The sequence below is a fragment of the Mizuhopecten yessoensis genome, unplaced genomic scaffold (assembly GCF_002113885.1).
Source record: "Mizuhopecten yessoensis strain PY_sf001 unplaced genomic scaffold, ASM211388v2 scaffold10635, whole genome shotgun sequence".
Taxonomy (NCBI): Eukaryota; Metazoa; Mollusca; class Bivalvia; order Pectinida; family Pectinidae; genus Mizuhopecten; species Mizuhopecten yessoensis.
In genome coordinates, this window is record NW_018408645.1 from 1,801,290 (window position 1) to 1,824,808 (window position 23,519).

Sequence of the window (23,519 nt, forward strand, 5' to 3'; positions counted from 1 at the left end):
TGTTGGTCTCTATCCCAGGAAGCCACCAGCCAAATATAAAGATTCTATACCTTTCAGTTCTTCAGAAGAAGTCGTTTGAAGTGTTTGATACATTTGACCCCTGTGACCTTGAAAGTAGGTCAAGGTCATTTTCATTCTCAAACTGTGTTGGTCTCTATCCCAGGAAGCCACCAGCCAAATATAAAGATTCTATACCTTTTAGTTCTTTAGAAGAAGTCGTTTGAAGTTTTTGACATATTTGACCCCTGTGACCTTGAAAACAGGTCAAGGTCATTTTCGTTCTCACACTTTGTAGGGCTCCTACCAACGAAGCTTTCAGCCAAATATCATGACTCTAGGCCTGTCCGTTCTTCAGAAGAAGTTGTTTAAAGGAAAAGTTGACGGACGAGGACGGACGGACGGACCAACGGGCTCAGGTGAGCTAATAATTGGAAGGCATAGAATCATAATATTTGGCTGTTGGCTTCTTGGGATAGAGCTCACCAAAGTTTGAGAAGGAAAATGACCACAACCTACATACAATGTCACAGGGACAAATATGTCAAACACCCAAAAAGCATAGAATCATATAATATTTGGCTGGTAGCTTCAATGGATGGAGCCTGATAAAGTTTGCAATTGAAATATTTGTAGAACAGAATAATATTTAATGAGAACATTTTTCTATGACTGCTTAAATATCCAGGTGAGCAATACAGGCCCTCTTGTTTGAGCATTTTTTTGGTGGTCTTTCGATAGACTTGACTTCATAATGCCAACCACATTAAACAGTGAGTTATACAGGCCCAATGGACCTCTTCTATATTGTAAGCTAAATACAGTAGCTTGTCAAAGTATCAAAACACTTCTCTCTCTGACCCAAGTTATTTAAAGATAGAAGAACATTTTTTTCTGTAAGTGTGGAAATATTGTTCTTAGTCTAGATCTAGACACTCTCAAAAAGGAAATCCAGATAACTCATTTTCCGAAAAAATATAAATAACTTTAAAAAAAAATACAGATCACTCATTTTAGCCAATGTACATTTGTCAGACAGACGTGTGATGGAACACTCCTTGGTCAAATACACTGATAACAGACAAATTACAAATAGGTATGAATTGTAAAAACACTTTCATATTTTATTAACTAATCTTGAAAAATAATTACTCAAATGCATAGGATTCTACTGGTTCTGTTCAGATTTCACTTTCAAAAGATCTACAGAACAATTCTATCTCTCAAAAATCTTGAAAATTACTAAACAAAGTTTTTTCAAAGGCTGATCAAAATTCATTAACACATGATCGTATATGAATAACTTAAGTTATTTTTGAACACAAAATAAGTAAGCCACATTATGTAGGCTAATGTAGCATAACTTGAACACATACTGGCACTGCAGGTACATTTGTATATATCTATAAGGCACCAATGTAATGATATCCAACTCTTAACGTATATTAGTACTGGAGTTAACCCTAAAAGAAACATGTATGTGTAATACACCAAGCATATATTAACAAAGTTTCAATAATATGGTTGTTAGATATAGGCCAAAAAAATGTGTTTCAGGTATCTTGACCTACCCCAGATGATTTTTCTGTTCACCTTTTAATATTTAAGAACATCCTCCCTGTTCTGGGAGCCTAACCATTCTTGACATCTTAATGGCAATTGTGATGTTGGAAAATGCATTGAAAATTTTGATATTAGGCATGATACTGATCAATGAATAATGCAATTATTTGCCTGCCAACTTAATTATTTTTTTTCCCCACATGTTACCTGAAACTCATATTCATTTTGCTTTGGCCTAAAACATGTACCTATGTTCTAGACATAATCAGGCTAACAAACAAGTAAATCTATATAGAGTCAGATATCTAGATGATAATTTAAAATGTCCCGTCAAAAGTTAATTTAGGCTAAAGGTAATATGCTGACTTACATTTTGTACCTGTGCCTTTGTCAGAGTTATATCCCTTTATTTAAATTTTAATGCTCATTTTCATATTTTTGTGTGTGAAAAAATCTTTTTGAAAGATGTCACAACAATAAAAGCTAACATTCGCACTTAATAATTATACACTGCAACTAATTACTGTATACATATAGCTGGTTATTTTCTCAAGAATTATATTTTTGCTGATTGAAGCATATATGTGATCATGAAAATTGTATTTTTCTGTAAAAATATGTAACAAAGGTAAATAGTATCCATGACATAAAATGCAATAAAGGCTGCTGTGGTGTTACTGTCATAAGGAAGTTTGTACATTAGCTATAGACTGTCTCAACTTCTCAAGTGATCTTGCAATGCAGCAGGTTTCATCATTTCAAGTAAAAATTAAATAAATTTAGAGCTGCAAAAACAACCAGCTATACAGTATACAAAAATAATATTAACAATTTATCATGCATTAGAAAGATAGTAAGCAGATACAATAATATATCTTAATATTTACAAGTCAGAGGTATGTGTACAAATGTACAATTGTATAGCTATAAAGCTATCATACCTGTACCATGTAAAATACAAACATGTTGCTAATTAATATAAGTATAATGTAGATACCCGGGAAACACATCAGACAATACTTTCAGTTTCCTTTCATAAAAGACTGATAAAATGAAGTATTCCACCAGCCAATCGGACATGAGGTGTCCACAGGCTGAATTTGAGAAACTTGCATATAATTACAATGTACCTTGAAGAACCAGTGCTCACCCTGGTATAGCTGACTAATTAGTGAAATGCTTGTTCTAGTACTATTATTTTGTACACATTGAACATATTATTGATGAGAGCATATGGTTAAGTTGTAGAGTGGGGAAATAGTGTTGATTGCATAAAAACAAATTTTCTTGTTTTTGTTTTTCATTTAGTTCTCAGCAATTTCAATTAAGTTTTGATTTGTTTGAATTTATTTGAGAAGAAAAAATTCAGCAATCACAAAGAGGAAAAAAATCCTATTTTTAGCGCCAAAGCAGGGAAAATCCTGGAATTTTAGAGCAGCGGACCATTTCAGCAATTTTAGACAATATCAAAATTAAGAGGGGCCATTCTATATAAAATTAAAAGAAAATTGGAACATGGGGGGGGGGGGGGGGGGGGGGGGGGTCAATTGCAGTTATGAGGGGTCAATGGCCCGGCCCCATGGCCCCCTCCATGATTATTCCTGCCAATGATGGAACTGCAATAATTTTAGAGTGAGCACTGGACTAAAGGGTTTTATCAGGATAGAACATACACTAGTTCATTCAAAGTTGGGTACTAAAAAAAACTGAAATACTGACAGTTACTTTTTTTTAATTGGGACTTTATTTTTGGAAATAGGTCAATTAACAGACCTGAAATGGGTGAGGGTGACACCTAGTCCAAAATTACGATTTCTTCTAAACTCAAATGGGTGCAGATCTCTACTCAATAATTATTTTAAAGAGGGGAGTCTATTATTTCAGATAAACCAACACCCTGTTTCCAGTACCACCATACATGTTGTTGCAGGTGATATAAATATGCAGCAAATAGCTGTGCCTTTTCAAATAAAGTGATATCTAAGTTTTATCATATGATGTTGAAATATCATTTTATTAAAAATTGAAATCACTGAAATGGTTAATAACCCCAATTACTTAAAGGATTAGGTGAAACATAAGTTAATAATCTGTTGACATCCTGATAAAACCGTTTTTTGCATATTTTTACTATTAAAAAATACAGATTCTTAATAAATATACACAAACGTCATAGTATGTTTGCAAACTTTTAAAATTAAACAACCGTCAGAGATAAAATGGGGCTAGTTTGATTCTGTCTTTGTTGTCTGGATGACGCAGAGCAATCTGACACCTGAGCAAGAGTTCAATGTAAGGTGGCCAAAATCGGTGATCAATGGCAATATAAGGATCACTTGGTTCATCAACACACTTGTTCATGAGGCTTTCCAAAATCTGTTTTAAGGATATCATGTCACGCAGTTTTAATTTACGATCAGCAGATCGTAACTTATTCATCTGTTCTGAAAAGACCTCTTGCGAGGGCAACGGAAAATGCTTGTCTACAAATGATCCCAGCTTTTTCACAACCTCTTTCAGATAGCTTTCTCCATTTTGTATTTTTTGATAGATTTCCTCTTTTTTACGGTCAGGCACTCGGGCGTTTTCTTCCTCTGGACTCTGAATTCTGTTTTGAAGCATTTCTGACACACATTTATTCTGGTCCAGTATATCTTCCTCCTTCTTTATCATGTTATCAATATCTTTGTTCTGTCCACACACAAAGGAATAAGTCTCTTGTAGTTCTAAAATATCTTTCTCAAGTTCTTTAGTAAATATTTCAAATTGTACATCTTCGTCATCAGAAACAATGGGCACTGCCGAATTTTCTACAATATTTAATTCTGCCTTGATTCGTTTGAATCTCGCAGTAAGAAGTTTTGGTGACAATTCAGATATAGAAGCATCTTCTTCGCCCAGAGCACCAATCACTGTAATGGTCGGTACAGAAGCCTTTTCAAGCTCTCCAAATGTTTCTTCAACTTCTTCCATTTTAGCATAAGTCTTTGCCACTATATCGCTCTCTCCAGAACTTGCCATGGCGTAGATGGAAACTCTGTGTATAAATTCGATGTAGTTGCATTTTACATCATGAGTTCATACATCATTCTACAAGTTAAATCCTAACAAATGTTTTGGTCTTCGACTGTCATTCATTTTTTCGCGCTTCCTGTTTAGACCGGAAGTGGCACCGGCGAATTAGGTTGCTAAAATTTCCAAATCATGAAAAAATAATCGTACACATTAGAACACATAAACATGCATATTCACACTTTCTATTTTCTCTGTGTTATTATTTCATTAAAAAATATTAACTAGGCAAATATCAAGAGTCTGAGATTATTTTAATACACTGCATGAATATACTTTGTTTCGTTTTATATTTCGTTCCGCATAATGCCAAATTCGTCAACTTGCATCAGAACACATGGACAGAAGTTAATTTTGTAAGAAGTAGTCTGATATTTATCTTTATTAATATACTATGCACTAGGATATATTGCCTTCACATATATTGATCAACTTCATGTCCACATGTATGCGATTTACAACTTACTGTAGATTTCATATAAGGGAACAAAGAACACCATATGTACAGTCAAGTCTGGCAAAAAATAGTTACTGTTATGTGGCATAAGGAACATTTTGATCTATACTCTGATGTAAATGTAATATATACATATATATATATATCAATTCTATAATCCTGGTGTTCCAATTTGAAGTTTCATTCTGACATAAGGACCCTTGAATTTAATGTTACAGTTAGTATGTTTAGATCTAGTCTGATGCGTAGTCATATTAGACATTTTAGGGGTTTAAATACATTCTCGGTGAAAACCAGGAATAGCCATCAGTGATGGACTCGATACGAGAACAGTGGAAAGTTCTCAGTGTTGGAAAATCTATGCACCTAAATTCCTGTCGTCATAAGTCATATTTCTAGTTGTACAAAAAATACTCCGTACCATTCTAGATCTTCTCCCAATAATCTCATTATCTAATAATAATAAACTTTATTTATTGAGGATAAAATACATGTTTAGCCAAACCATCTGCATACCACCTCTGGGGTATTGATGCAGATGAAGATTTGAAACCTCATTTATGCATGAAAAATGTGTTCTCCAATGAATATAATTTCCATTTCTTTTGAAAATGCACCCCATTTCGATCTTTCAAAGTGCCACTTTTCCCATATCCAAGAGGTTGATAAATATGGAGCGAATACCCTACATTCCTGCTTGCTGGTATCTTTACAAACCAGTGGTGCCAGGTATTCGCTCGTAAATGATGTCAACCCCATGAATATGCGTTAAAAAAGTGACACTAAGACAGCATAAACTTTGAAGATCAAAATAGGGTATTATTAGGAAGAAACTACTTCAAATAAGGAAACCGATACTTTCAAAAGTTTAATTTGTTTAATGTTTATTTTTTTATGTCATGAATATTTGCACTGAAATGGGTTGAAAAAAGTTTGAATGGAAATATATTTGTACCACCACTTATTATTCATCAGCATGTACACAGCATATACATAAACACTGATACATTCCCATTGAATCAATTGATTTAATAAAATATTTTGAAATGAAAAACATGAACACTATGAAAGTGCCCATTTGTACAACAACATCTAAAATTTAAGACATACCTGCCAACTTTTTGAAATTTCCATGGGGGAGATTGTGCATTCTCAAAATTAAAACATAAGAAAATGTGAAAATACATACGCTAGAGACAAAATAACCCTTTAAAATGACATAATTTGAATTGTTCTTTCAGATGAAATCATTAGATCTTAAAAATAGGAACAGTATAGCAAATTCACTGGTTGAAAATACTAAATTTAAGTTTCCAAACTTGGGAGTCTCCCTCCTCAATAGGGAGAGTTGAAAAGTATGTTAAGAAGAGAGTTCTTTGGTTACTAGAAACATATTTGGAATATTCACATATCAATGTACCAAATTATTTGCTTATAAAAACTGACAGGAATACTTTTAGTGGATTTTCAAGGAGATTCAAGTCCAAATGATGTAATAGGAAATGGTTATAGACCACATGAATCGCATATATATCAATATAAGTTGTACTGTAAAACAGTACTGGAATAGATAACAACCAGTAGTGGTCCATTATTATGAGTATCAATCACACACTCCTATATCTGAAACTATGAACGCATAGCCTATGGCCAAATGATTTTCAGTTTCCTCATACTACGTAATATATACCCTAATTTGTTGTGCCTTCCCTAAACTCTTTTCGCAATTTCAGAGAAACACTGTAATTTATTCAGACAATCACATGTAATGGGAAACAAAAGTCTTTTTGTTTGGCCTAAACCCTTCCTATTATCCAATATCAATGTTATTAATACAAGATATTTGATATACAATGTCAGCAATTAATTGTGTAAATGTGGTGTAAGATCTTCAGTGTAAACCATAATATTTTATCAAAATTACATACAAAATGTATAGTACATTGTAATGACAAATGGATGCAGAAACAAGCAAAACATCAATAACAAATCTGTCAATTTTTGTTTTTCAGTTTTTGTGACATTTTAGGATTATTTCACACATAGACAGTCAAAATGGTGTTGACTTGTCGTTTTTACTCTAACAAGTACCCTGAGATGGAGGACGTTGTAATGGTCAATGTCCAATCCATCGCAGAAATGGGAGCTTATGTTCATCTACTCGAATACAACAACATAGAGGGCATGATCTTGCTCAGTGAATTGTCCAGACGACGTATCCGTTCTATCAACAAACTTATCCGAGTCGGCCGAAGTGAATGCGTGGTTGTAATAAGAGTGGACAAAGACAAAGGTATGGTATACTAATTCCGATGATTCAATCATTAAAACAAAAAGAAGGAAATGATTCTTTCTAACAGACCTGGGTAAAAAAATATATCCATTAATTAATGCTTATCTTATTAGTTTCTAATTTTAATTGGCCAAATTCCTTTTACAATGTAATTACTTTGTACCAGTCACAGGGATATTGAAACTAAATGTATGACCACTTAAAACTGGAAGGTTTGCTAATGGTTATGTTTGTATTTATTTATATAATTTACGCAATTGGGTACAACTTATTGTTTTCATTCAATTATTGTCCAAATAACTATATATGGGTCTTCATCTGTCCACAGGTTATATTGATTTGTCAAAGAGAAGAGTTTCTCAAGAAGAAGTTGCTAAATGTGAAGAAAAATTTGCTAAGGCAAAGGCAGTAAGTAGATACTGATTGATTTTGAATTGTTTTGTTATGTATTTCATTTGGAACCATGTACATATGTTGGTACTTGTCTTGCAGGTAAACAGTATACTTCGCCATGTGGCTGAGTTGTTGGAGTACGAAACTGAAGAGCAGCTAGAAGATCTGTATAAAAAAACAGCTTGGTACTTTGATGACAAATACAAAAAGCCAGGCTCCTCTTATGAAGTATTCAAGCATGCTGTAACGTGAGTTTTAACAAGAGAAATGTTATGAAATATCTATTTCAACATTTTGAAAAAAAAATGTACAGTAATGTCTGGGTCAGACTGATGTGAAATATGGTATTCTTACATCAAGAAATATTTCATTAATTTTTTTAAAAGAGGATAATATTCCTATTTATACCTATATATCTGGTCTTCTTCTTGGTTAAACTTTCTTTCATATTACATGATCTGACCAATCTGCACTTCATAAGCTTTTTTGGCATTTTAGATTTGCGAGTAATGTACTCTTTCACTCCTTTGCACAAAATATAGTCTGCACACCTAAAGGAATGATAAAATGTCCTGCTCTCACTATTTGGTGCAGCATTCTTCAGATCACCCTTTAAAATTATCTTACATAATCTAAATGACCTTTACCATTATAACGTCACAATCAGATGAGTGCTCAATATATGTGTATCTTTCATATGTAGAGGTGGGAGAATATTGATACTTCAAACTCATGCTGTTGCTTGCTAAGAAAAATACTGATTATTCCACAATTTGTATATATGTTAGGGTACAGCATGATTTGTAAGTAATGAAGAAGTGAAAAGACCATGAATGTTATTGCGTTTTTTCTCTATTAGAAATCCAGAAATATTGGACGAGTGCGAGATTGATGATGAGACAAAAGCCACTTTACTTGAGAACATCAGACGGAGATTAACACCTCAGGCTGTTAAGATTCGAGCAGGTTAGTGACTTCCACAGTGTGTAAAGCTAATTTAGGACGTAAAAGATGAGGTATTCTTTTAATCCATCAGATGCAATTTCTTTTAGCAGAAATATTCTTGTTCAAAAGGGGACATTTTTACTTTCACAAATATTCTAATATTTATCTTTACTGTAATGAGAAAGATTTTTGAGGGGTCAGTGTTTTTGGTTGGTTTTGGACCAATGGTAAGCAGACAATCAGTGCAGCCGATGGGATGATCTGTGTAGGGGAAAATCAACACCAGTTTTTCTAAAAGAGAGAATTGCCTAGTTTTATTGGGCTACTTGTTTCAAGAGACTTCCAGGTAACAGCCTCATGATGAAACACTAACTTTCATACTGTGAGATTCTTCATAGAAAAGTAGTCATCTACACTGTTCTCCATGAAAATGGGACAGGAGGAAAAAACCTGATTTGATGCAAAGAAAGAAATATTTGTATCTGAAGATTATAGATTATAAATTTTGACAGGTCAGTTGAGAATTTCTTGTGTTTAAATTCAGATTTAGAAGTGGCATGCACGAACTACGAGGGAGTGGATGCTGTAAAGAGAGCATTGAAAAAAGGCCTTGAATTTACAACGGAGGCCATGCCTATAAAGGTAAAATGTGATCCGTACCATCACAATCCCAAAAGTATTTGTGATATCTGATTTTGTTACTGATTATGTCCCAGTATTTACTTAAAGTGAAATGAAAAGTTGAAGAAGATTTAGATATAATTAAGTAATGATGAATGGAGTAAAAAGACAATATTTCATGCAATGTTTGATTTATATATCTGATGTAGTACCTGGTACTTGTTTTGAGTTGTAGTTCCACATCAGACTCTGTTGTTCCTCAGGAATAGTCCCTTGAATCCTAAATTTTGAAATAATATTGGCTTTTATTTATAATGTTAGCTTTGTATGTTAACAATTTCACAAGAGCAAAGGTCATATGTAGATAGTGCCTGCTATTCTTCATCATAGAGTTTCCAAGACCTAGATTTGTATTTCCCAATAGCTCAAGCTTATAATTTACTATTTTTTTTGCGTCGTGGCGTCCGGCGTCAATATTTAACTTTAAACAACTTCTTCTCAATAACCAAAAGGCCTAGGGTGATGATATTTGGTCAGAAGCAAACTGGGATGAGGGGCTACCAAGTTTGTTCAAATGAATAACCTAGACTTAAATTCAAAGTCACAGGGTCAAATATGTTAAAAACTTTTAAAACAACTTTTTCTGAATAACCAATAGGCCTAGGATGATGATATTTGGCAAGTAGCATGCTGGAATAAAGGACTTCAGATTTGTCCAAATGAATGACCTTTGTCCAGTTTCAAGGTCACAGGGGTCAAATATGTTAAAATCTTTTTAACCAACTTCTGAATAACCGCCTAGGGTGATGATATTTGGCTTGTAACATTCTGGGATAAAGGACTTCCAAGTTTGTTTAAATGAATGACCTTGACTTATATTCAAAGTCACAGGGGTCAAATATGTCAAAACCTTTAAAACAACTTCTTCTGAATAATCAAGAGGCCTAGGGTGATGATATTTGGCCAGTAACATTCTGGGATTAGGGGCTACCAAGTTTTTCAAATGAATGACCTTGACTTATATTCAAAGTCACAGGGGTCAAATATATTAAAAACCTTTAATACAACTTCTTCTGAATAACCAATAGGCCTAGGATGATGATATTTGGCCAGTAGCATGCTTGAATAAAGGACTACCGATTTTGTCCAAATGAATGACCTTTGTCCATTTTAAAGGTCACAGGGGTCAAATATGTTAAAATCTAATGACTTCTGAATAACCAAGAGGCCTAGGGTGATGACATTTGGCCAGTAACATGCTGGGATAAATGGCTACCAAGTTTGTTCAAATGAATGACCTTGAATTATTTTCAAGGTGACGTGGGTCAAATATGTTGAAAACTGTAAACGACCTCTTCTATATAATCAAAAGGACCAGGGTGATGATATTTGGTCAGTAACATGCTGGGATGAAGGGTTACCAAGTTGTTTCAAATGAATGACCTTCACCTATTTACAGGGTCACAGAGGTCAAATATGTTGAAATCTTTAAACAACTTCTGAATAATCTAAAGGTCCAGGGTAGTGATATTTGGCCAGAAGCATGCTGGTATGAAAGGCTATAAAGTGTGTTCAACTTAATGTCCTTGTTTGACTTTCAAGGTCAAATGTGTCGCATGTTTAAATCTTTTATAGATTTTTTTGAATCAAACACTGGTATTTTGCCTGTAGCTGTATTTTAGTCCACTTTTAAGATTACAAGTGTAAGATTAATACCAGGTGAGCGATTCAGGCCCATTGGGCCTCTTGTTAAAGAAAGATATCTATACTTATGAGAAATGTTGAATCAGAATATAGATAATAACGAATGCGTTTCTCTTAATAATGAGTGTGTTTCTCTTAAATAGTTTTGTTTGCTTGCACTGCTTAACATGAAATATTGATTTGGTTTTGTTTTAATATCAGTTAAACTGAGTTAATGTCCATCGGAAGACACAAGTGATCTTTTATAAAGATAATGCTAGACAAAGTTGAGTAAATTAAGAATTTAAACAACATAATGAAGCTGGGGCTATGATACAATATGTTTGTTTCACTGAAATTCAGACAAATTCAAATTTATTCTCTACTGCAGATAAATCTGATTGCCCCACCGTTGTATGTGATGACAACACAGACTCTGGAGAGATCGGACGCCCTGGCCTTGTTAAACAAGGCAATCGCAGCCATCAAACTGAATATAGAGGAGGCTGGAGGTGTATTTAATGTCCAACAACAGGTATGTTCACTTGATATTTGATCTTAATACTTTTATATGAGCGGAATGGTTGTTGTACACAGGGGCCGTTTTCGTTTAAACGGTTGAACTGGTCCGTCCACAGTTGTTCGTTTTTTAAATAAGGTCGGACATACTAATCTGATGCTGCTTTCAGACAAGCCTTGACAAAGCCTTGCAAGGCCTGTATAAACATTTTCAGGTCGGCCAGGATTTATGCCTGAAATTGTTACATTTAAAAACCGACAAACTGGTTGTTCCACATAAACAAACAGGCCCAGGATGTTATACAGACCTTGGATCTAATTGCCATCTGACATCACACATAACACTAATTGGTTCAGCATTGTTTCCTGCCTCCAGCATCAATATCTGCAATATTGTAATTGTTAAAGAAAGAAATGTGTAGATTGCTTGTTTATTTTTTAAACCACATCAGTATTCAATATGCAAGACATATGATGACACTTTGTTGCATTCTGGAAATGTTTTGCATTATAATTTTGTGATAAGAAAACCAAAGCACTACCTTTTGAGTCAAGCTTTCACATATCATCCATTGAAGCTACCATTTTTTTTAATAAAAATTGTGTTTGTGATCTTTAATTACTCAATTTTCATGCTTTCAATTTTGATAAGCTAGATTTAGAAAAGAATATGGTTGGGCCAGTGTAATCAACAAAAGACATTATAACTGTTGATTTTTGGTAATTTGATAAGTGATAATAACATTTCATAGGTGTTCGAAATATTTAAAGCTATCTTAGTTATATTTATCACCTGGCATGGCGAAATTTATGAAGACACCAACCTTAATCTACATATCAATATCCTGAAATGACGAAATTTCCCAAACTCACATCAAGGAGGCACGGTAGTCCAGTGGTTGGACGTCAGGCTCATGACTGAAAGGTTGCCGTTTCAAGTCACGGCATGACAGTGTTGTATCTTTGAGCAAGATACTTTACTCCTCTTGTTCCAGTCTACTTAGCTGTAAATTAGTACGTGGTTGGGAAATGCTAGAATTGTAGAATCGGCTGTATGCTCCAAAGGGAGTTGAGAAAGATATTGTCTGGTTGCAAAGGCCCAATAACCACAGATAATAATTTGTGAACCGCTTTGAGACGACCTACAAACTAGGATGTGATAAAGCAGTATATAAGAACCTCAAATTATTGTTTACATTGTGTATTATTATTATCAACACTTAAAAAGAACACAGTATTTAACTGTAAGTTGTCCTCTTTTCAGCTCTGCCTAGCATCAGACACCTGTAAGATAATTCAGTTGTTCATTTTACTTTTTTCTTTGTCAGCCACGTGTCGTGTCAGACATTGATGAACAGGAGTTGGCCAAGAAACTACAACAGCTAGAGGATGAAAACAGAGAGGTTAGCGGAGACGAGGATAGCGAGGAGGAAGACGAGGGAATGGGCGTCGCTGGGGACATAGAGGAGGAGGAGGCGGCAGCAGATCCCAAAGCAGACGCTGTTGAATGATTGTATGAACATATTGAAAGATACAAAAAAGACCTTGTGGCAGGAAGTGGAGAGATTTTATCATGAACAACAGTTGACTTTTAAATTCAAAATTAATGCAGAGAATTTCCAATAAAATACATGCCATTGTATGGATAAGCAATACTAGTTAATATGGCTAGTTAAACTGTAAGATCTTTAAACTGTCCCGTTAGTAGTAATTGGATAGAAACAAAACATGGCATGGGCTGGAATTTTCGGAACAATCTGAGGAAGGTTGCGTTGTTTATGTTTATATTGATAGGATCAAAAGCCTGTGCTATAACAGGATTGTGTTCAGTATGTGCTAAATGAGACATCATTTGTGTCGACACCAAACAGATCTGTCCATATATAGGTGTACTTTCTGATGCATGTTTGCTACATGTTTAAATTAAATTAAAAGTACGTCAGCACTCAGATGAAACATAAGTGCTTCCTTTTTCTGATTACTACTGTTTGAAGTAGAAAGTCTACTTTGTCAAGTAATTGGATGCATATTGGGATGCAAGTTTATTTAGTAAACAGTACAATATCTGTATCAGAAGTGAACTTTTCAGTAAATTAAAATCTTTAAGATGAATGTCTTAAAACAGTGAAATACGACAAGTTTGAACCATTCATTCTTGTTTCCACACATAAATGGAGCAATTTTTGTGTAATAAATGTTTCTTTCTCAAGATATGGAACATAATGTATCATCTTTCATTAGGGATTAATTTATTCCAAACTGATGTCAGGTCGTTACTTTTGTACATGTACATTATGATATCGTAATAAATAATCAAACCTGTGAGTTGTCCTTTCTTCATAAATTGCTGAAACATTGAGATCTTCAACCACTTTCCATTGATCTAAAATATCTGGTACTCAATATTTTTGCATCAGGAGATATAACAAATTCTTCTTCAAGATCCCTGAACCACTGCCAAAAACTAGAAGGAAATGTTAGAAACTATTTTATTCTGACACGACTAAAAGAAAACCATACCATGTGGGACTTTTATGATAAAGAATAAAGATGAAATGAACGAAAAATAATTAACAACAGTGTTTTGAGTGTAAAAAATCAGTGGGGCTAGACAAGGATTCGAACCCTGGACTACAGATTAATATACTGTCGCTCTAACCAATTGAGAAACCTGGTCAACCGAATAGTAAAGGGGAGGTTAATGTATATAGAAAAATATGAAGTGCAGTGGCACAGGGATCTTTAAGATGCATCAAAAGTTTTATCCAACACTTAAACTCTAAATCACTGCTTGAACATCTTGACTCAATTTGTGCAGAGAGCAACACACCATACAAGAGCAGGGGACAACATATCTAATGACAAAGTATAACACAGGGGGACAAACAGGACAAAATATCTAATTACAAAGTATACCACAGGGGGACAAACAGGACAAAATATATTGTGACAAAGTATAACACAGGGGGACAAACAGGACAAAATATATAATGACAACTAAAGTATACCACAGGGGCACGAACAGGACAAAGTATAACACGGGAACAAACAGGACAAAATATACAACAGATGCAACACATAGGACAACACATATCAGAAGGCGGAATACACCACAGGATGTCACAAAGGACAACATATACCACTGCAACAAAGGTCAAACTATACTTCAGGGGGGTAACACAGGACAGTATACTTCAGGGTGTAACACGGGACAAAGTATACTTCAGGGTGTAACATAGGACAAAGTATACTTCAGGGTGTAATACAGGACAAAGTATACTTCAAGGTGTAACAAGGGGCAAAACATGGGACAAGGTATACTTCAGGGTGTAATACAGGACAAAGTATACTTCAGGATGTAACACGGGACAAAGAATACTTCAAGGTGTAACACGGGACAAAACATGGGACAAGGTATACTTCAGGGTGTAATACAGGACAAGGTATACTTCAAGGTGTAACACGGGGCAAAACATGGGACAAGGTATACTTCAGGGTGTGATATAGGACAAGGTATACTTCAAGGTTTAACACGGGGCAAAACAGTGGACAAGGTATACTTCAGGGTGTAATACAGGACAAGGTATACTTCAAGGTGTAACACGGGGCAAAACATGGGACAAGGTATACTTCAGGGTGTGATATAGGACAAGGTATACTTCAAGGTTTAACACGGGGCAAAACAGTGGACAAGGTATACTTCAGGGTGTAATACAGGACAAGGTATACTTCAGGATGTAACATGGGGCAAAGTATACTTCAGGATTTAACACGGGACAAAGTATTCTTCAGGATGTAACACGGGACAAAGTATACTGCAGGGTGTAACACAACAAAATATAGAACATGATGTAACACATAGGACAACATATACTAGCAGACAGAATATAACAAAGGACAAAATATACCACTGCAACAAAAGTCAAAATATACTTCAGGGTGTATCACAGTTCAAAATAAATTTCAGGGTGTAACACAGGACAAAGTGTACTTCAGGGTGTAACACGGGACAAAGTATTCTTCAGGTCGTTACATAGGACAAAGTATACTTCAAGGTGTTTCACGGGACAAAATATACTGCAGGTTGTAACACAGGAAAAAGTATACTTCAGGGTGTAACACAGGACAAAGTATACTTGAGGGTGTAACACAGGACAAAGTATACTTTGGGGTGTATGTAAGACGGGCAAAATATACTTAAGGGTGTAACAGGACAAAGTATACTTCAGGATGTAACACGGGACAAAGTATACTTCAGGGTGTAACACAGGTCAAAGTATACTGCAGGGTGTAACACATGACAAAGTATTCTTCTTGGTGTAACACGGGAAAAAGTATACTTCAGGGTGTAACACGGGGCAAAGTGTAGCACAGGTCAAAATATACCAAAGAGTAACACAGAACAAAGTTGATATAACGCAGCGCAATATATTACAGGATGTACAAGTCGAAATGTACCCGAGGGTGTATTGCGGAACAATGTATTACATAGATTTTACACACGGAACAACACAAACCACAGGGTGTAACTAACACACGGGACAAAATATACCAAAGAGTGAAACACCCCGGACAAAATATACCACAGTGTGTAACACTGAACAAAATATACCACAGAGTGAAACACACAGGACAAAATATACAACAGGGTATAACTAACACACTGGACAAAATATACCACAGGATGTAACACACTGGACAAATACACCACAGGATGGGACACATAACACGGGACAAAATATACCACAGGGTGTAACACACTGGACAAATATGCCACGGTGTAACAAACAGGACAAAATATACCACGGTGTAACACACGGGACAAAATATACCACAGGATGTAACACACTGGACAAATATACCATGGTGTAACACATGGGACAAAATATACCACAGGATGTAACGCACTGGACAAATATACCACAGGATGTAACACATGGGACAAAATATACAACAGGGTATAACAAACAGGACAAAATATACCACGGGGTAGGACAAAAGACAAAATATACCACGGGGTAGGACAAAAGACAAAATATACCACGGTGGAGGACACAAGACAAAATATACCACGGTGTCACACGCGAAAAAATATACCACAGGATTTAACACACAGACCACCTATACCACAGTTTAACACACGGGACCAGATATACCACGGTGTATCACACGGGACAAACTATACCACGGTGTAACACACTAGAAAAATATACCAAAGAGTGTAAAACACGGGACAAAATATATGACTCGATGTAACTAACACACGTGACAAAATATATCAAGGGGTTTGACACAGGGTAAAAAATAAACCAAAGGATGTAACACACTGGACGAATATACCACAGGATGAAACACATGGCACAAATATAAGACGCGACAAAATATACCACAGGATGTAGCACATGGGACAAATATAACACGGGACAAGATATACCACGGAGTAACACACTGGACAAAATAAACCAAAGGATGCAACACACTGGACAAATATACACAGGATGGGACACATATAACGCGGGACAAAATATAACACAGGATGTAACACTCTGGACAAATATGCCTCGGTGTAACACACAGGACAAAATATACAGGACAAAATATACAACAGGGAATAACTAACACACTGGGCAAAATATACCACAGGATGTAACACATGGGACAAAATCTACCACAGGATGTAACACACGGGACAATTATATACCACAGAGTGAAACACACAAGACAAAATATACCACGGGGTAGGACAAAAGACAAAATATACCACGGTGAAACACACTGGAAAAATATACCAAAGAGGGTAACAAACGGGGCAAATTATATGACTGGATGTAACTACCACACGTGACAAAATATACCACAGGATTTAACCCACTGGACACATATACCACAGTGTAACACACGGGACAAAATTTACCAAGGGGTTTGACACAGGGTACAAAATATACCAAAGGATGTAATACACGGGACAAAAAATACCACAGGATGTAAAGTATACCACAGGGGGACAAACAGGACAAAATATAACACTATGTAACACACTGGACAAACATACCACGGTGTAACACATTGGACAAAATATACCAAAGGTTGTAACACACTGGACAAATACGCCACGGTGTAACACACAGGACAAAATATACCACGGTGTAGGACACAGGACAAAATATACCACGCTGTAACACACGGGACAAAATGTACCACAGGATGTAACACACTTGACAAATATACAAAGGTGTAACACACGAGACAAAATATATCACGGTGTAACACACGCGACAAAATATACCACAGGATGTAACACACTTGACAAATATACCGAGGTGTAACACACGAGACAAAATATATCACGGTGTAACACACGCGACAAAATATACCACAGGGTGTGACGCACTGGAAAAATATACCACGGTGTAATACACTGGAAAAATACACCACGGTGTACCACATGGGACAAACTATACCACGGAGTAACACAGCGACAAAATATTCCATAGGATGTAACACACTGGACATATATACCACAGTGTAACACACGGGACAAGATATACCACAGGGGAACACACTGGAAAAATACACCACGGTGTAACACACGGGCCAAAATATACCACGGTGTAGGACACAAGACAAAATATACCACGGTGTAGGACACAGGACAAAATATACCACGGAGTAACACACTGGACAAATACGCCACGGTGTAACACACAGGACAAATGTACCACGGTGTAACACACAGGTCAAAATGTACCACGGTGTAACACACGGGACAAAAACTGGACAAATATACCACGGCGTAACACATGGGACAAAATATGCCACAGGATGTAACACACGGTACAAATATATACCACAGAGTGAAACACACAAGACAAAATATACCACGGTGAAACACACTGGAAAAATATACCAAAGAGTGTCACACACGGGACAAAATATACCACGGTGTCACACGCGAAAAAATATACCACAGGATTTAACCCACTGGACACATATACCACCGTGAAACACACGGGACAAGATATACCACGGTGTAACACCCGCGACAAAATATACCACAGGATTTAACACACTGGAAAAATATGCCAAAGAGTGTAACACACGGGACAAACTATACCACGGTGTAACACAATGGAAAAATATACCAAAGAGGGTAACAAACGGGGCAAATTATATGACTGGATGTAACTACCACACGTGACAAAATATACCGAGGGGTTTGACACAGGGTACAACATATACCAAAGGATGTAATACACGGGACAAAAAATTCCACAGGATGTAACACCCGGGACAAATATATACCACAGTGTGTAACACTGAACAAAATATACCACAGAGTGAAACACACAGGACAAAACATACAACAGGGTATAACTAACCCACTGGGCAAAATATACCACAGGATGTAACACATGGGACAAATATAACACGGGACAAAATAAACAAAAGGATGTAACACCATGGACAAATATAACACAGGAAGGGACACATATAACACGGGACAAAATAAACAAAAGGATGTAACACCATGGACAAATATAACACAGGAAGGGACACATATAACACGGGACAACAGATAGCACAGGATGTAACACACTGTACAAATATGCCACGGTGTAACACATGGGACAAAATATACCATAGGATGTAACACACTGGACACATATGCCACGGTGTAACACACGGGACAAAATATACCACGGTGTAACACACTGGAAAAATATACCAAAGAGTGTAACACACGGGACAAAATATATGACTGGATGTAACTAACACACGTGACAAAATATACCAAGGGGTTTGACACAGGGTAAAAAATATACCAAAGGATGTAATACACGGGACAAAAAATACCACAGGATGTAACACACGGGACAAATATATACCACAGTGTGTAACACTGAACAAAATATACCACAGAGTGAAACACACAGGACAAAATATACAACAGGGTATAACTAACACACTGGGCAAAATATACCACAGGATGGGACACATATAACACGGGACAAAATATACCACAGGATGTAACCCACTGGACAAAAATACCACGGTGTAACACATGGGACAAAATACACCACAGGATGTAACACACTGGACAAACATACCACGGTGTAACACATGGGACAAAGTATACCACAGGATGTAACACACTGGACAAAGATGCCACGGTGTAACACACAGGACAAAATATACCACCGTGTAACACACGGGACAAAATATACCACAGGATGTAACCCACTGGACAAAAATACCACGGTGTAACACATGGGACAAAGTATACCACAGGATGTAACACACTGGACAAAGATGCCACGGTGTAACACACAGGACAAAATATACCACGGTGTAACACACGCGACAAAATATACCACAGGATTTAACACACTGGACACTTATACCACAGTGTAACATACTGGACAAAATAAACCAAAGGATGTAACACACTGGACAAATATACAACAGGATGGGACACATATAACACGGGACAAAATATACCACAGGATGTAACCCACTGGACAAATATACCACAGGATGTAGCACATGGGCCAAATATAACACGGGACAAAATATGCCACGGTGTAACACACAGGACAAAATATACCACCGTGTAACACACGGGACAAAATATACCACAGGATGTAACACACTGGACAAATATACCACAGGATGTAGCACATGGGACAAATATAACACGGGACAAAATATGCCACGGTGTAACACACAGGACAAAATATACCACGGTGTAACACACGGGACAAAATATCCCACAGGATGTAACACACTTGACAAATATACCAAGGTGTAACACACGAGACAAAATATACCACAGGATGTAACACACAGGACAAAATATACCACGGTGTAACACACGCGACAAAATATACCACAGGATTTAACACACGGTGTAACACACGCGACAAAATATACCACAGGATTTAACACACGGTGTAACACACGCGACAAAATATACCACAGGATTTAACACACTGGACACTTATACCACAGTGTAACACACTGGACAAAATAAACCAAAGGATGTAACACACTGGACAAATATACCACGGTGTAACACATGGGACAAAATATACCACAGGATGTAACACACTTGACAAATATACCAAGGTGTAACACACGAGACAAAATATACCACAGGATGTAACACACGCGACAAAATATACCACAGGATTTAACACACTGGACGGGACAAGATATACCACGGTGTAACACACTGGAAAAATACACCACGGTGTAACACACGGGACAAAATAAACCACGGTGTAACACACGGGACAAAATATACAACAGGATGTAACACACTGGACAAATATACCACAGGATGGGACACATATAACACGGGACAAAATATACCACAGGGTGTAACACACTGGACAAATATGCCACGGTGTAACAAACAGGACAAAATATACCACGTTGTAACACACGGGACAAAATATACCACGGAGTAACACACTGGACAAATATACCACGGTGTAACACACAGGACAAAATATACCACGGTGTAACACAGCGACAAGGATGTAACACACTGGACACATATGCCACGGTGTAACACACGGGACAAAATATACCAAGGGGTTTGACACAGGGTAAAAAATATACCAAAGGATGTAATACACGGGACAAAAAATACCACAGGATGTAACACACGGGACAAATATACCACAGGATGGGACACATATAACACGGGACAAAATATACCACAGGGTGTAACACACTGGACAAATATGCCACGGTGTAACAAACAGGACAAAATATACCACGGAAAAACACACGGGACAAAATATACCACAGGATTTAACAAAATGGACAAATATACCACGGTGTAACACATAGGACAAAATGTACCACGGTGTAACACACGGGACAAGATATACCACGGTGTACCACACTGGAACAATATACCACGGTGTAACACACGGGACAAAATATACCACGGTGTAACACACGGGACAAAATATACCACGGTGTAGCACACGGGACAAAATATACCACGGTGTAACACAGCGACAAAATATACCATAGGATGTAACCCACTGGACACATTTACCACGGTGTAGCAAACGGGACAAAATATACAAAGGGTTTAACACACTGGACAAAATATACCACGGTGTAACACACTGGAAAAATATACCACGGTGTAACACATGGTACAAACTATACCACGGTGTAGCACACGGGACAAAATATACAAAGGGTTTAACACACTGGACAAATATACCACGGTGTAACACACGGGACAAAATATACCACGGTGTAACACACGGGACAAAATATACCACGGTGTAACACACGAGACAAAATATACCACGGTGTAACACACTGGACAAAATAAACGAAAGGGTGTAACAAACTCGACAAAATATACCACAGGGTGTAAATAACACATGGCAATATAATATAGTGTAACACTCTAGACAAAATATACAACATGGTTTAACACGGGACTAAGTTTACTACTCGAAGTAACACACAGAAAGCACGACATGAGAAAACCACATAAAAAATCCTGAAACGTCCTCAAAAAGCCAGAAGAGAAATAAGGGAATCCAGAAAAAAGTTAACGTTTATAAAATAGATGTAATAAGTTAAGTATACTATTCATGTCAGAATGTTTTATTCTATCGATCCATACAAACAGAACAGGACGTAATGACACATAGCCAAATAGACACTATATTGCATCATTTTTGTATGTAGTATAGATAGATCTATGATTAAACGGATTAAGTCCCGTTATTTTTCTCCTGCAATCAACCGACTTTTGGTGTTTTTTAGACATTGTTTTAATTGATTTTTTTTTTCTTTTTTTTTTTCTTTCTCCAAAGCATGAAAATATTAATGGAATATTAATGGAAATTTTAAAAACCTCTTTGAAACTAGAATTCTGTTGTAACCGCGACAAGGGAGAAAAAAGTGCCAGCTACAATGCATCTGCGTATCGTATTTTAGTAATACCAAGGATATATATCCGACGTTTCCCACATCTCACCTATTGTTTATAAATGCTTGACTGCTTATCTTAAAAGAAAACCATGCTTGCAACTATCTTACTTACTACCTATAATGCTTATCTAGTGACGTTTATTTATAGCCATCCATGTCATTCTTAAACCTGTGACGACACGGTACCATGTTTTACATCATCCAGTTTTACTGATAGAACATTGCTGCTATATAACCCGGGTGTATTTCTCGTAGAATCAATACACTTTAAAAATATGAGAAAAGCCAACTACGTAAATTGATCGGAGCATGAAGCTGATACTGAACTATTATACTGCTGTGTCTGGAACGAGAGAAGATTTCGTCTCCAAAGTGTAGAGGTATCTACTTGATGTCGTCACTCATACTTTTAACATTAATTCTGTTTATATATGTGTGTGTTTTATAAAATGTAACTATACAGGGCTATGAAATCTACAAAAACTAGGTGTAAGGGTCAGTTTGAATAACTAAACAAACTACTGAAATGTTGTTACTTCATTGTCAGACAGTAGATCCCTATCACATGGACGTGCGAATTTGCTACAGCTATATTTGGACCTAAACTGAGTATTTAGAGTAATTGTACACGTTGTAGGGCTTAAGATCATTTTTTGGTAATACAGTAAAAATAACAATTGATCTAAACCCTAAACGTGTTAAAAATACTCTGATTCGACAGTTTAGGTCCAAATCTATCACTTAAAACACTATCAAATATTTAGCTTTGTTGTTATGGCGTCCGTGTTGATATATAGGGGATTACTTAAATTTTTGTTTTGAAATTTTAGCGGCAAATGTGTCTGATGAAATTACGTGCACTTTGGTGAAAGATTGAGGTCCCCGAAATCAACTAAAAACATGACGTAATCATGGACCTACTTGTGTTAAGCTGTCAGAACGTTATGGTATATCATATACGTAGCAGGGTGGTAAAATGCGGTTGTGGTGACAAATGACTTTATC

General features: G+C 36.3%; 2 protein-coding genes across 2 annotated transcripts; one reads left to right on the forward strand and one right to left on the reverse strand.

Annotated features, from left to right (window-relative positions):
* Nucleotides 1-3,090: 3,090 nt before the first annotated feature.
* LOC110461571 (centromere protein K-like) lies at nt 3,091-4,721 on the reverse strand. The gene has a single exon (XM_021515092.1). The coding sequence runs from the start codon at nt 4,579-4,581 to the stop codon at nt 3,769-3,771; it is 813 nt and encodes a 270-aa protein (XP_021370767.1). The 5' UTR covers nt 4,582-4,721; the 3' UTR covers nt 3,091-3,768.
* Nucleotides 4,722-4,923: 202 nt separating this feature from the next.
* Nucleotides 4,924-13,865, forward strand: LOC110461560 (eukaryotic translation initiation factor 2 subunit 1-like). Its single transcript, XM_021515078.1, has 8 exons — nt 4,924-4,988; nt 7,102-7,382; nt 7,711-7,790; nt 7,875-8,023; nt 8,635-8,741; nt 9,265-9,362; nt 11,416-11,559; nt 12,872-13,865. The coding sequence occupies exons 2-8, from the start codon at nt 7,145-7,147 to the stop codon at nt 13,052-13,054; spliced, it is 999 nt and encodes a 332-aa protein (XP_021370753.1). The 5' UTR covers nt 4,924-4,988; nt 7,102-7,144; the 3' UTR covers nt 13,055-13,865.
* The last annotated feature ends 9,654 nt before the right edge of the window (nt 13,866-23,519 follow it).